We start from the raw sequence: 15,584 nt of genomic DNA, 5'->3' as shown, positions 1-15,584 counted from the left end.
TGCACCGAACAGCAGTTCAGAGTACCCACCCTTTCTGGGGTCCTTGGAGGGAGTGCTGGAGGGTGCTCCTTCTGGGGACTCCATTGTTCTGCTGGGGGACTTCAATGCTCACGTGGGCAATGACAGTGAGACCTGGAGGGGAGTGATTGGGAGGCATGGTCCCCCCCTCTGAACCCAAATGGTGTTTTGTTATTGGACTTCTGTGCTCATCATGGATTGTCTATAACGAACACCATGTTCCAGCATAAGAGTGTCCATATGTACACCTGGCATCAGGATTCCCTGGGCCGCAGTTCGATGATCAACTTTGTAGTCATATCGTCGGATCCAGTACCGCTGGATTGGCAGACTGGGTTGGTGGTCCCCCTTTTTAAGAAGGGGGACCGGAGGGTGTGTTCCAATTACAGGGGAATCACACTCCTCAGCCTCCCTGGTAAGAACTATTTAGGGGTCCTGGAGAGGAGGGTCCGCCGGATTGTCGAATCCCGGATTGAGGAGGAGCAGTGTGGTTTTCGTCCTGGTCGCGGAACAGTGGACCAGCTCTATACCCTCTCTGGGGTCCTGGAGGGGGCATGGGAGTTTGCCCAACCAGTCTACATGTGCTTTGTGGACCTGGAGAAGGCGTTCGACCGTGTCCCCCGGGGGCTCCTGTGGGGGGTACTCCGGGAGTATGGGGTACCGGACCCCCTTGTACGAGCTGTCCGGTCCCTGTACGACAGGTGTCAGAGCTTGGTCCGCATTGCCGGTAGTAAGTCGGATTCGTTTCCGGTGAGGGTTGGACTCCGCCAAGGCTGCCCCTTATCACCGATTCTGTTCATAACTTATATGGACAGAATTTCTAGGCACAGCCGAGGTGTTGAGGGGATCCGACTTGGTGGCCTCAGGATTGGGTCCCTGCTTTTTGCAGATGATGTGGTCCTGTTGGCTTCATCTGGTCGTGATCACCAGCTCTCGCTTGAGCGATTCGCGGCCGAGTGTGAAGCGGCTGGGATGGGAATCAGCACCTCAAAATCTGAGACCATGGTCCTCAGCCGGAATAGGGTGGATTGCCCTCTCCGGGTCGGGAGTCAGGACCTGCATCAAGTGGAGGAGTTTAAATATCTCTGGGTCTTGTTCACGAGTGAGGGAAGGATGGAGCGCGAGATCGACAGACGGATCGGTGCGGCGTCTGCAGTAATGCGGACTCTGCGCCGGTCTGTCGTGGTGAAGAAGGAGCTGAGCCAGAAGGTGAAGCTCTCGATTTACCAGTCGATCTACGTTCCTACCCTCACCTATGGTCATGAGCTGTGGGTCGTGACCGAAAGAACGAGATCTCGTATCCAGGCGGCTGAAATGAGTTTCCTCCGCAGGGTGGCCGGGCTCTCCCTTAGAGATAGGGTGAGGAGCTCGGTCATCCTGGAGGAGATCAGAGTAGAGCCACTGCTCCTTCGCATCGAGAGGAACCAGTTGAGGTGGCTCGGGCATCTGGTCAGGATGCCTCCTGGACCTCCCTGGTGAGGTGTTCAAGGCACGTCCCTCTGGGAGGAGACCCCGGGGAAGACCCAGGACACGCTGGAGGGATTATATCTCTCGGCTGGCCTGGGAACGCCTCGGGATCCCCCCCGCAGAGTTGGCAAATGTGGCTGGGGAGAGGGAAGTCTGGGCTTCCCTGCTTAGGCTGCTGCCCCCGCGACCAGACCCCGGATAAGCGGCAGAAGATGGATGGATGGATGGATGGATGGTAGGTACGTCGCGTCTGCCTCTGGTCCAATCCCAACCCATCCCAACGCCACAGATGGAGAGGGTCTTGGCTGCAGACTGGAGAACTCAACATTTTGATTGGATTAACCCGAACCCTGATACTAACCCTAACCACGCCCATTAGACATCCAGCCCCGCCCCATTCTCCAGGCTGCAACCGGGGGTTATTGCACAGATCTGGCGTTCACCATGTAAACCTCAATTCACAAATACTGTTTCCATGTAAACTGAAGGAGAACACTTGAAGTATTTACAAACATCATGTAACCGTAGCCAGAGACAATGTCTTCAACAAAAGCTTGGTAGTGTATCTACACGGCGCTACCATCTCCTCAGGAGGTACTGAACGGAACTTCCTACCATGTTTCTGTACTCTGTTTGTTTGTCTCTCTAACAGCGGGTGGGGAGGGTTTGGGGCTTTCTTATGGTTCCAGTCAGAAAAGCTGTCCCGGCTTAGTTTAAAGCAGAGCAGGACCACCTGCTGCCTGTCATCAGCGCCTCCTGGAAACGCCTCTCACTGCTTTCTGCAAACAAACAAAACCAAATAAAAGTGAAAAGATAAAGTCTGTATTTCCTCTGTTGGTTTAAAGGAAGCTCATTTCCAACATTCCTGCTTTTTGTCTTAATAAATACTGAAACTGTTTTTTATGTCATGTTATGTGAATGTACTTATTTAAACCTGAAAGTTGTGTTTAGTGTTGCTGAGTCGGAGCTGGAGGAGAGGAAATCAGCTTTTCTTCAGACGGATGCAGAAGAAAACCCACCAAACATTCTGCAGTGAGATTTCCTTTTCTTCATGCTACTTGCTGGTTAAGCGGCTTTAAACTCTGACTTTCGTGCTGCAGGCAGGACATGACGACGTTTACGGTAAATGATTGTTAGTACAGGCTGTGGATCGGAAGCAGGGACGTGTTTCTGCTCGTTTCCAGCAGTTTCTCTCTCAGCGCTGCTTTCTGCACGTCCAACCAGACGTATCGAGAGTTCTCCACAGGGGGCGGCCGCCTGGGCGCCGGACACTCCACCTTCAGTCCATCCTCGTCGCGTTGGACGGGGTCAGGCACCAGCGCCACCAGCGTGTTGAAGCAGATGCCGTCGGTCTTGCCGTGCTGGCGCCCGTTGTGCTGCAGGCTGAAGATGCCCAGTGTGTTGACGTCATAGTCGTAGTAGGACGAAGGCAGGGCTTCCTGCACCACCATGTTGGCCGCCCAGGTGACTGCGTGGGTCTTCAGAGCTGCCACTGTGGGGATGTGGGGCGCCGGGGCTGCAAGACAGGCAGGAGGGGGGCAAACAAGCGTTCCTGCTGAGATCCGACACTTTAACCCTGCAGAACAGAACCGACATCTGTAGACGTCATCTAGACGGGTTCAAATGAGCCGAAACATCTGGAGGAACATCTGGAAGCGTCGTGTTAAGTAGAAATGCAGGTTTTTTAGTCTTTAATAAGTTAAAACAATCTAGCTGACCACAAACTGGAGACAAAAACTATCTGAGCCTAAACTGACTGGGTTGATCTGAACCCTGCGGATCTGAAGGAATCCAGACACAAATCAGAGCGATTCCTTCCGACGGCCTTGTTTTACACGTGTTGCTGCCATCACGTCTACACTGAGCTCATATCTTCCACAGAGAAACGTCTCCGTTTGGACATGCTGTTTGTCTATAGATCCTCCTGGTTTATATTTACACCAAACAGCGTCTGATGAGAGCTGAAGATATGAGACGAATAATGATGAAAATATGTCAGATAAAATAATTAGGATGATGATTTTGTTGTTACAGACTTGACATGAGATACTGAGCTAATTTCTGCTTCCTTACTTTATTTCTACATAACTTTTTTAAAAGAGAAAAATATCAGAATAGTGGATTTTATTCCCAGATGATGATTTATGACCAGAAGATCCAGTCGTTTCTGGATCCGGTCGGTTGTTCAGAAGATTCAGGTTCATTTGCTTGAGAAAGAATTCCTGAAAGTCGTGTTCAGGTTTCCGAGGTCTGAAGCTCGTCATGAGAACCGGCTGCAGTACCTCTGATCAGCAGGATCCAGATCTGATCCTCAGCTCCGATGAAGACCAGGACCAGTCTCTGAACCACGTGGCGACAGCTCAGGTCTAAGGGCAGAGTGACAGGATGCCAGGCTTCCCGATGGTACCTGAAGGCAGCACAGCAGCAGACTCAGAGCTTTGTACCAAACTGGACTGAAGCAGACGTGTAAATTCTGTGACGGTGAAGCCGACATTTTTAATACATTAATAATCAGCTGATTGTCAGCAGCTCGGCAAGTTCAGGCTCGGATCTGAGGATCGTTTTCCCATCATGACACCAGAACCTGGAGGAGCCTTGGGAAGAAACAAGCGTCTGATCTTACTTTAGTCCACAGTCGATGAGACGGAGGATGTCTCGTCCTCTGAGGGGGAGGCTGGACTGTCGGTCCCACCAGGCCGCCTGAAGAGACTCCTGATCTGCTGCTGACGGACTCTTTAAACTCCCGCCTGCCAGACAGAAAGAGACTCTCAGCAGTCTGCTCACCAGGAATACCCCCCCCCTCCAGGTTGGAGGTGTGTGACCTCTAACCTGTGATCCTGGCCAAGAAGATGAAGCGGATCCATTGCGGTCCCTGCTCCTGGATCAGCAACAAGGTGATTGGCTCACAGTCTAACCCCGCCTCCTCCTTCACCTGCAGACCAGCAGAACCAGGAAGACTCAGCTGACCAGGTCTGGACGGTGACCAGCGTCACATGACCCAACAGGAGAACCGCAGCAAGTTTGTTTAGATCCAGCTAAACACACACACACACACACACACACACACACACCGAACTCTTCTTCACTGGATTTACTAAGACGTCTCGTTGGCCAGGAGGTGGAGCTTTAATGTGTGTTGCTAATGTAGGCATGCGTTACCATGGTGATACAAACTCTGCCACCAGAAGTCTGTTCTACGTTTATCTCTCCGTTACCTGGTTAACTCACCCACACATCCAGGACCAGCGCGACTAGAAACTGGTTATCAACTCGGTAAACAACCAGGGTTTTCCATCCGGATCAGCGCGTGCTCGTATAAAAGGGCGGAGTCTGTATCCTCCGACCAATCAGAGACGTGCAGGAACCCTACTTTACCACGGAGCAGCAGACAGTTATTTTGCCCACATATGATGAAGTTAACGTATGATTCAGGTCAAAAGAAACACCGTTGCCATAGCAACAGCCAGGCAGGAATGCCGGCCGACTCTGTGAACGCATGAATTTAGCAGATAGGATAAGATTGACTGAATGATTAGTATTCTGATTACTTTGTTACAGTCCACCAGATGTTTTGGCCAGAACTTCCTCAGATCCTTTCTTATATTTCACCACCCCCCCCTCGCGGTGCAGGTGTGTTTTGTGCCGGACTGATAACTCCTTGTCATCGTGGCTGGTTGTGACCTTCCATAAACTCCTGGTTCTGCGTGTGTGAGCATCATTATCAGGCTCATTATTCCAGATGCAACCTGCGGCTGAACGGACCGGTAGCAAGAACAAAAACATTCTTCCAAGAGTTTCTTTCTTTCACCAGACTGGACAGAATGGAGGATTATTTTCCATGAGCTCTGATTGGTCAGAAGGCGGCGCTTTATTCTGATTTATCTCTTGTCTGCTCTGAGGCAGCGTGGGTTACCATGGTGATTTACCTGGTAAGAAGTGAACCAGCTTGTCGTACGGACAACCCTGCAGTCGCATCCACAGGAGAAATTACAGCTTCATACTGCTGATCTGAAGTCAACACACTAGCTTCAAAGTACACACACACACCTGGACAGGTGTATGTGTGTGTAAGTGGAGTCTAACCTCCCTCTTCAGCGCCTCCTCCAGGCTCTCCCCCACCTCCATCCTCCCTGCTGGGAGGTACCACTGCTTATAACAGTCCGGCTTCGCCTCCTGCACCATCAGCACGTCCTCCTGAAAGAAACACACACACACACACACACACAAAAGGTTTTGGCTGTTCTTTCACTGGTTTAGAGACATGATAATAACACGCCAATATGACTGTCTTTAATCACAAACTCACCTTGTCGTTGAAGATAACAGCACACACAATGTATGTGATGTTCTTCCTGAGAGCCGCCGGCTTGCTCTGATCCAGGCCGATGTCACACATGGTGACCTCTGACCCCTGGCCACTAAGCAGCAGCTCCACCTGCTGCTCCACCTGCCGCCGCTCCTCCGCCGTCAGCTCCATGTCTGCAGGGAAACAGACTTATGTCTTCACCTGCCACCACACAGTGATGCTCTGACACGACGCCTGTAGTCACTTCAAGCAGGACGACAGTCATCAATATGTCTGAATCTGCTAGAAAGCAGAAGAAATCCTTCTGATTGACTTCTGTTTGTCAAAATATTCATGATGGGATCCAGGATTTATCATGTACAACATGAACAATTACACTTTAAAGACATCCAGTTAAAAAAACATCAGAATTATTACAGGCTAATCTTTCAATCATTGTGTCTTTTAAAAATTAAAAACAATAAATGCCACAACAGAAAGGTAAATGAATGAATGAATCATTAAAAAAAGATTCTTAAAATTAAAAAGATCGTGGATCAGGATCATCTTTATAGCTGTATCTATTATTATTAATAATAATAATAATAATAATAATAATAATAATAATAATAATAATAATAATAATAATAATGAATATCTCATCCAACCAACACCTCCAGCTGAAAAACTGCAATTATGAAAATCATAAAGCTGTTTATATTTTTATTTATATAAAGTGATTAAATTATTCCAGATTCATAACTCCATCGCAGTGTAGCTTTCCAGAGGAAAGTATGGAGTAAAAGTACTTCGTTACTTTCTTGTGACGCTAGCATGCAGCGGCTAACCGGAGCTAACGTTACCATGGAAACGTGACAGATTTCCGTTTTAATTTGACCACCTGAACTGAAACATCACCTGTAGGATATGTAGGAAAGTTCACACTGATAAAAACACAAACCTGTTGTTTAAACCGGTTTTTTTTTTTTGGAGAAAGATCAGATCTTTACGGGTCTGGCATCAGGAAGCGACAACGGAAGTAGCGACACTTCCGATTGCGGTGTAAAGTTCACTCTTGTTTTACACGGTTATATTTATAGATATATGTTAACTCCACCTCCTCCTTTTAGATATATTTACAACAAAAGTACATGAGGTATTTGAATAAATATTACTCCTCATTTTTATGTCCATTTAAGATGTCATTTGATGTTCAATCTGTACGTTAGTATTATATTGTGAAAAGTCTCAGGAGGTAACGCGTTCAGCAGGTTTTTTTTTCTGTTTCTGTTCTTGTTGTGTTGTAACGCAGTAAGGTCATACTGAGGCACTTTACAGCTAGCACAGCTGTTAAACACCACCTAACGCTGTCATATTGGTGTTTATTTGTCAAACTGAATGCGACAGTAAGTAAAGGTTTATCCGGTGGACTGTTTTGGGTTGAACAGCTTGGTAAATCTGGCTTGATTTGTCTCCAGTTTGCATGAATTTCTGCAGATCTGTTCCTGGATGATTGGAATATAAGCAGCAGATGAAACGATGAGTGTTTTTAGGGCGTATAAATAGATTAAGGTGTGCATACTGACCGTACTTCACATGGAAGAGCATCAGAATGAGAAATAATACTTCCTGGTTTATGTTGTTTTATAAAGGAAAAACTGACCAGCATTAAAAAGCCATCACTCCAGCTAGTTTCCATTTAACAGTCTGATGAAATGGACCATTGGACCAGTCTGGTTACATTTCAGCACTTTGTTGACATATTTCTACCATTTTTCATTAGAAGTTGTGATCACATTGTTTCTGTGTTTACTTTCGACCTTCTGCTCTAAATACTGGAAACAGAAATCACCTGAACTTCAGCTTCTCAAAAGGCCTGCTGACACTTTCATACTAAATTTATCATACATAGTTTTAATGGCTTGACATGTGCGTTTGCCTCGGGTTCAGCATGTATTTATCATTTTCTTACAACTCAGGGAAGATCTGCTGTACCATCAGCTGTGAACCATGAGTTTAATTCTTCATGATCACTTTTGAGCGACTGATCGGTACTCTGAAACTTTTTTTTTAAAGAATCTAAAACTCTTGATTAAAGAACTGCAGCTTTTCCTGGGACTTTAACCAGTCTGTCAGTTAAATGAACTGAATTGTTCAGTAGCTTTCTGCAGATTTAGATAAAGTTTAAATAAGTTGGGCTGTATTTACTTGACTGTTTATCGTTGTTTTTACGGTTCTGTATTAATTTGAAATGTTTTGAGTTTTTTTCTTTAGATTTTCCTGAATTCTGAATTTTTATTTAAACATGAGTAAATAAGCTCATCTGTGTGTTTGGCCACTGAGATATACGAGATTAGTGCACCTGTAATCTGTTATGACCTGAACTCTGTTTATTGTCCTCCTTCAGCGGGACGTCAGACATCTGGAGAGCTGCCGCTGACCTTCAGCTTCATCCTGGTGGCAGCATGTCTCTGTAGAACTGCTATCTATTGAGATTCCTCTCCGTTTGCTGTTCTGAGGTTGACTCTCTGATGTCGCGGCACAGCAAGCTGCAGAAGCAGGTCCTGGCTCTGTACCGGCAGTTCCTGCAAGCCGGTCGGGACAAGCCAGGCTTCATTCCTCGAATCCGCGACGAGTTCAGGGAAAACTCTCGCATCAAGAAGACAGACGTGATGCACATTGAGTATCTATATCGACGAGCCCAGAGGCAGCTGGAGCAGCTGAAGGATGCCAACACCAAGCAGCTGGGCTCCTTCTCCAAACCCAAAGACTCTGATTGAAACCACACGACCCCCAACAGCACTACAAATACCTCAAAGACTCACACACCAGTAAGCTGCGGCGCTGAGGGGAGGAAATATGCACTTGTAGGTTTGTGGACCTTATTAGGAATGAAATGAGGAATAGAGCAAAAAGAAACTTGAATCCGTTGTTGTGGATGGACATTAAACCTGAGTTAAATTTCCTTGTAGAAAAACATTCACAGCTAACTGATAACGTGACAACTGTTAACCTGGATTAAAATGTAAGATAAAACGTTAGGACAGGGTTGGTAGAGATGAATCTCTTTTTAACAATGTCAGCAGATGATTGTTTAGATGAGCTAGTCCAAAAACAACATCCACAAAAGTCTAAGTCCTCAAGGCCCAGATATGGACAGAGGATCTCCAGTGTGTTACCAAACGTGTGAGAAAATAATAAACAGTTTAAAACAAAGTCAAAGAAAGACTGAAGAGATTGTCACTTTTCCTCCTTTGCAGTCAGAATATCGTCTAACTTTCAGGGAATTTGGAGGAATTTCGCTCTGTAAAAGGCTAGAAAGCAAGCGTAAACTGAACACTGTGATTGCTGAGACAGACCTGCCTCAGGAACCGTCTCCAGCTGATGGAACCACGACTGTAGTCACGCTCAGCGTTAGAGTTACATTCACACGTGACACTTCACAACTGAATTGTCATAAATTACATAATAGAACAATAATTTGAGGATTATACTCTAAATGTTCCTTCTGATATGTTGTGAAGCAGAGGTTTGATTCCAGATGTAACCTCTGGGTGCGACCTGTAGTTCTCCAGCGGTGCTGATGGTGGCGCTGCTGCGCTTAGAGCTACTTCATATCAGAACGACGAAGAAGAAGAACGTCAACATCAGAACCGTCGACGTTCAGGAAGCGAGACCAGCTAGCAGCGAATTTTACACTAAAAAAACCGTAAATACGAGTTCAGCTCCAGCTAGAAACTCTGCGGCAACTTCTGAAGATTTGTTTTAGTTAAATATCACACATTTAATCGTTTGTTTGGTTTTCGAGCTGTTTTTTCAGCCATGTTCGGCTCTGGAGGAGAGATGAGCAACGCGCAGCTGCTTCAGCAGGTAAGGAAAGCAGACAGGTGTCAGAAAACACCTGGAGTTTGTTTTATATCCATCACATCTGCTGTGGATCTCCACAGATAAACAACCTGAAATGTTTACTGTTGAGTTTTAAGGCGAGAAAAACAAAAACTAGAAAAGCTTCGGACAGCAGGGGCCATGATAACTTTCCCGGACGCAGTCATTTCCATTTGTCTTTTTTCTCTTTGCTGTATTTGTTTTAAGACAATATTAACTAAACACGGCATTATAATAAGCTTCCATCTGCAGCTAAAACACAACCATCATCTGCAGTTTTCCCAGCTGGGAAAAAAGACCTTAACAACCAGCTTATCTCCATCTTCCCAACAGTCCACCATCACTGAGGTGTTTAACCGACAGAATAAATACCAACAGGACAGTGCAACATGGTGTGCACTCAGACACGACATTTTGAAAATCATTGCAAACATTTCCCAGCCGGCATGAATTGCCTGGATGAACATTCATGTTACAAAGAGCAATTCCACAACTTTAAGTATGCTGATCTCTGAAAGGGTGTGACTTGCATTATTATGGCATGATTGTTATTTTAGTTGAAAATGGTCCCAAAATGTCAACAATAATCGCTCAGAGCAATATTATCGTTTATTGCAATAATTTCTGAGACAATTGATCACATGGCAGAATCTGTTCCCGTGACATGCCTACTGCTTCGTTTCAGAACAGATTTTACTGCTTGACGTTTTACGTGGTGGAGGAACAACACGCATCATCAAATACGCATTTTCTTATCTTTAGCAAATGCTGTTTATGTAAAACATTCTGTGTGGAAGTTTACATTTAATCTTGAACAAATGTCTCAAATTTGACACCATTTCTTGGGTTTTTTCTGCCTTTGGTGTCGCCGTTTCCCGTTTCTCCAGATGTTGTCCTACGCCAGGGTCAGAGCTGGCGTGGAGGTCGGGACGTTTTACCGCCAAGTCGTTGTTTGATAAATCCCACAAATGGACTATAGTTGGCGTACGGCGGGTTTTATATGAGGCCCCTGGTGAGGTGTTCCAGGCACGTCCCTCTGGGAGGAGACCCCGGGGAAGACCCAGGACATGCTGGAGGGATTATATCTCTCGGCTGGCCTGGGAACGCCTCGGGATCCCCCCCGCAGAGTTGGTAAATGTGGCTGGGGAGAGGGAAGTCTGGGCTTCCCTGCTTAGGCTGCTGCCCCCGCGACCCGACCCCGGATAAGCGGCACGAAGATGGATGGATGTATAAATAAATAACAGTAAATCTCTGATTAATCTAAAAAAAAAAAATCGATTCTTTAAGTTTCTATCATTTTTCTAACTAAGAACTTTTCTAGTTGTACTAAGAATCATATTTCATGATATTTTGCAGGATGTCTCACCATGGGATGCACACCACTGTGCAGCTCATAGTGAGACATAGAGTGAAATACGCGGTTATGTAAATAAAGTTTTCTGTTCACTGTGATGACCTGCATCTTGTCTCTCTATCCTGCAGATGGCGCTGCTGCGCTGGTTGTCCTCTCAGAACGACGCCGACCGGAGGATGTTGGCGGCGCTGACGGGTGTCCAGGTGGGGAGAGAGCTGCTCAACCGGGTCACCGGTCAGGACAAGGTGGATGCTTACAAGGTGAAGTGACAGCATCACTGCCGGTCCACACTGGGACTGTTGGGTCTGTAGTAAAGCCATGATTTACATTTTACCTCCCATATTAATAAACATGTTCATGAACATGAAGAACAGCTGCAGGTCCCGGACTCCTCATCCTCATCCCGTCACACAGACAGATGTTCCAGATGCTGCTGTGATGGAAGCAGGATGTGGTTCAGCGTCGCGTAGCTGAAATCTGTGAGACTGCAGAGAAGACGGCGTGTTTCTGGATCCTTTCCAGGAGTTGTTTTAACAGGATGAGATATTCCACCACATCGCAGAGAAAATGTGTTCTGATCAGGCTGGAACAACAGAAACACCCACGTCCTTTAGTTTGATCCTGCGTAGTTTCCGTGTGTGTGTGTGTGTGTGTGTGTGTGTGTGTGTCTCCATCCTACATTCAGCTCTGCCGGCTCCTCGGCGCGTCTCAAAGCCTCGCCGAAAGCTGCTCAGGAGTCTGGACCCTGTTGTCCGGTCACGCCATTTTTAAAAGGATTAAAACTTGGAGTAAGGTTTGTCTGAGTCGCTTTAACATGTTTCCAGATGGAAACCAGCCTGAACATGGAAGTGCTGCTGGTGTGAAAGCCTCTCCTCGGTGATGTTCCAGGGTGTGTTTTACCCGGTGGAATTTATTCAGATCTCAGGAACATGGAAGAAAAGTGTTTGTTGATGTTCTGGAGATGACGGAACATAGATCTGGAAGATTAATCAGATTTTAATCTCAGTACGATCTGGGTTTCTAATGATGATAAAAATAAAAGGGTGTGATTATTTCTCTCTCTGCAGTTTCCTCTCCTGCTGTCTTCAGCTGCTAATCGAGCGTCTCTGGCGTTGCAGCGCTGTGCTGTAAACTCCTCCCACAGCCGCTTTGCTTTCATTCAGACACTGTTGCCAACTTGGAGACTTTCTCGCTAAATCTGGAGATTTTTTTTGTTAAAAGCAACAAATCTAGCAGCTTTTACTGGAGTTATTAGAACCTTTACAGGTGTTTTGGCGACTGACTTGAAGGCACATATTGTTCTGCAGTTACTGTAAGGAAGGAGCAGCGGGAGCCTCTCCCGTCCTAAAGCACTCCCAGGCGGCCAGTCTCAGTCGGCTCCGGCTGCAGGTCAATGTAGAATAACTGCAGTAGGTTGTGGAAGTTCACCTAAACATAGTTTATACCATTGTCAGTGACAACTGGCTGCATTATTTTCCTATACATAGTTCGGCCAGTTAAACACTGTAATATCCCTCCGTTACGGGGCGTTACCATAGCAACGCGTTAACCAGCTGGTTCAGATCAGCTGTCTTTTAACAGGTGAATGAGAGAAACGTGCTGCAGCCTGACAGCGGTTGTTTGGTATAAAACGTACATCCAGGTCAACGTAAAATAGTTTGTATAATTGAGTATATTTAGCAAATGTTGTAAAACAGAAAAACAAATTTGTTATAAAATGTTTACTTTGTGGGACCATGAGCAGATTAAACAACTCGTAACCGTGTGTTAGACGGTTGTAATGCACGACGCGGAGTCGAGAACACCACGATGTGCAGCGTTGTTTAATCCTTACTTATATTTATCTGTTCAGGTTACATCAGTATTTACACTTTATCAAGATAAAGCTTCATGTTGTTTGTTTGTTTTCTACAACCTGTGGAATCCTAAAGACGCTGTTTAAAAGCCACGGTTTAACGTTAACTATGTTCATGTTGTTAAAGATAAAAGGATAATCGTGTTAAATCAATTTAAGTCGATTTCACTCAAAATAATCGTGATTATAATTTTTACCATAATCGAGCAGCTCAAACGGAGCATTAAAAGTTTTCATGGTTTTACTTTCAGGAACTTTCATCTGAAGTTGCTCCACAAGTTTCTGGCCTGCTGTTTTTCAGATTATTGGACGTGTGTCCATCTTTCCATCTGAGAGACTCTGCCTCTCTAAGATGCTCTTTTTGTTTCCATATATGTCTCTGACATGTTGCTAATTAGCATAATTAACTGCAGGACGTTCTTCCAGATGTTCCTGATCTTCACGTGATCAAGACGTATTTCTGACACCAAACTAAACGTGGAAAATGTCCCGTTTGATGTTTCTTTATGTTTTATTCTGGATAAAATGTTTTTATTGGTTGAAATTCAAGCTGAAGTCCTGGTTCCTGGACGCTAACGCTGTCGCTTGTCTCCACAGAGAGAGTGCATCTTCAGCATAGCAGAGTTCATCCGGCAGAACCCGCGGGCCTCGCAGGCCCAGATCAACACGGAGGTGGAAAAGAGCGTTGTGCTGTTTGCTGCTCGGGTCAAGGCTCTGGAGACGGCGCCGTTGTTCTGAGTTACAGCTGCTAATGTCTGCTCGGTTTCTGCTTTTACATGCGATTTGTTTCCTGTTTGTCATTTCACGCTGAAATAAAATTAATCTGACGCAGATTAAGCTACAAATATAATCTGTCTCACCAAAGAAAGGCCTTAAAAGTCATTGAAAGCTCCTGGAATTGGAAGATGTGGTCGTCAGTGCTTCTGTCTGTTTTGTCCACTTTGTCCTCAATAAGACGGTTTTGAACAGTTTCCATTAAACATTAATTCCTGCAGTCTGGGTTCATTTTCACTCTTTTCTTCTTTCAGGTGCTGTTTCAGGTATTTTTATTCCTTGTAGGTGTTTGTTTTACTTTAAGGGAAGCAGAACATCTATAACTTTGATTATTTTTGGTAAAGTATTTACAGATCAATAAATTCTACATCGTTTTGGTTACCTGAGAGTCACAGATGCTAAATGGACACGTTTCTAAAGGTTTATTTCCATTACAAGCAAGTTTGAACAAACGTTTCCTCCCAGCTTCTGCCTGCCCAGATGCATGCTGGTCCTCGGCCTGTTAGATGGCTCCAGACAAACTGCTGAAAAACAACAACAAAGAAACATGAATTAATACTAACACAAGACAAAAAGCTCCTGCAGACATTATATCCTTATTCTATATGAAAAGCTTTTAGTTGCGTTTTGTATTTTGAGTTTCTCTTTTGTCACTAAAATGAAAATTTATTTCAAGTTAAGAAATAGAGATTTCTCTTATCTCAGTGCTACTTTGACATGAATTTATGTTTTCCAGACACTCGTTGCAGTGAGTAAAATGTCCCGGGAATGATCTGGAGAAGTCCAGTAACATTTATTTTAATAAATCTGGATTGTTAAACATGTCAGATTGATGGATCCACATGAAACAAAGTGTTTAAAAATCTATTTTTCTCTTTTGACCAAACTTTTAGCCATTAATACAAAAAGTCTAAGTTATAAGAGCAGCAGGAGTACTCCTGTTTTATCTTTAGTTTTTAAAGACATCTTGCTGCGTTTTTGTGCAGTTGACGTAATTCAGATTTTTTTCTGAAGCCTTAATAAGGAAACTGGTGAAAGGAAAACATTCAAACTTTATTCCAGTAACAAATCATGAAGAATCAACAAGGATCAAAATGTTGTATGCCAGGGATGTCAAAGTCAAATACACAGAGGGCCAAAAAAACAAATTGGCTATAAGCCGAGGGCCGGATTGGTTCAATGTTTATTAAAACATATTGAAATGATTGCACGTAGCCTATTGAACCAAGACCTAACACAGTATATTATTTAATGATTAAATGAATAATCGAGAAAACATTTTTTCAGCAGGCACACAGACAAGAACAAACTGCCTTCAAAGAAAAATCACATGTCCTGTACATTAAATGAATAAAGTAATATTTTCTTATGGCTCTGTCAGTAAGTTAAAGAGAAAACATTTTCAACAGGCAAACAGCAAAAAAGCAATTTTCCTTCAGAAACAAAAATACGTTCCTTATATCAAGATAAATGCATAAATGAAACTGCATGCATTATAAACTGAAAATGCAATATTATGCTGCTCTGTTATCCTACCAATTACTGCTTCAAATAGTAAAATGAGAAAATATAGAATAAATCAAATCAGTTGTGTTCTTTCTCATGGCTCTTATCTGCAGTTTCCCCTGAGTCCATTAACTGAAAAATAAATATAAATGAATAAATAAAATACAATAAAATAAAATGTAAAAATATATGGCACACAGACAAAACAATACTTTCTGTGTGTTTCTTAGACGTTTCATGGTGCCTTCTTAGATTGTATTCTTTCATTACAGCCAAACTTTCTCCACACAGAAGACACACAGGTTTGCCATTTACCTCAGTGAACATGTACTCTGCCTCCCACCTAGCTTCAAACCCCCTGTTCTCAGCATCCACCTTCCGTTTAGCCAGATTTTGGGGAGGAGGTAGCTGAAAGTTGACATCTGCTCTGACTGCTAATG

General features: G+C 44.5%; 2 protein-coding genes across 4 annotated transcripts; one reads left to right on the top strand and one right to left on the bottom strand.

Annotated features, from left to right (window-relative positions):
• Positions 1-2,560: 2,560 nt before the first annotated feature.
• nudt18 (nudix (nucleoside diphosphate linked moiety X)-type motif 18) lies at positions 2,561-5,962 on the bottom strand (the record flags this gene model as incomplete). The annotated part of the gene is made up of 6 exons (XM_079251414.1): positions 2,561-3,001; positions 3,768-3,892; positions 4,109-4,232; positions 4,315-4,417; positions 5,569-5,679; positions 5,792-5,962. The coding sequence occupies 6 exons, from the start codon at positions 5,960-5,962 to the stop codon at positions 2,619-2,621; spliced, it is 1,017 nt and encodes a 338-aa protein (XP_079107540.1). The 3' UTR covers positions 2,561-2,618.
• Positions 5,963-6,866: 904 nt separating this feature from the next.
• Positions 6,867-13,852, top strand: LOC306764297 (uncharacterized protein). Of its 3 annotated transcripts, none has more exons than XR_013771542.1 (4): positions 6,867-6,926; positions 8,178-9,640; positions 11,138-11,269; positions 13,462-13,852. XR_013771542.1 is itself a non-coding variant. In XM_079251403.1 (3 exons), exons 1-3 carry the CDS (start codon positions 9,593-9,595, stop codon positions 13,600-13,602), a joined length of 321 nt encoding a protein of 106 aa, XP_079107529.1. In that variant the 5' UTR covers positions 8,560-9,592; the 3' UTR covers positions 13,603-13,852. The 3 variants fall into 3 exon arrangements, 1 of the variants encoding a protein (XP_079107529.1); XR_013771543.1 differs by lacking the exon at positions 6,867-6,926 and adding an exon at positions 7,066-7,176; XM_079251403.1 differs by lacking the exon at positions 6,867-6,926 and having other exon boundaries at positions 8,560-9,640.
• The last annotated feature ends 1,732 nt before the right edge of the window (positions 13,853-15,584 follow it).

Source organism: Telmatherina bonti (genome assembly GCF_933228915.1).
Source record: "Telmatherina bonti genome assembly, chromosome: 13".
Lineage (NCBI taxonomy): Eukaryota > Metazoa > Chordata > Actinopteri > Atheriniformes > Telmatherinidae > Telmatherina > Telmatherina bonti.
This window is presented reverse-complemented; position numbering and strand designations above follow the sequence as displayed.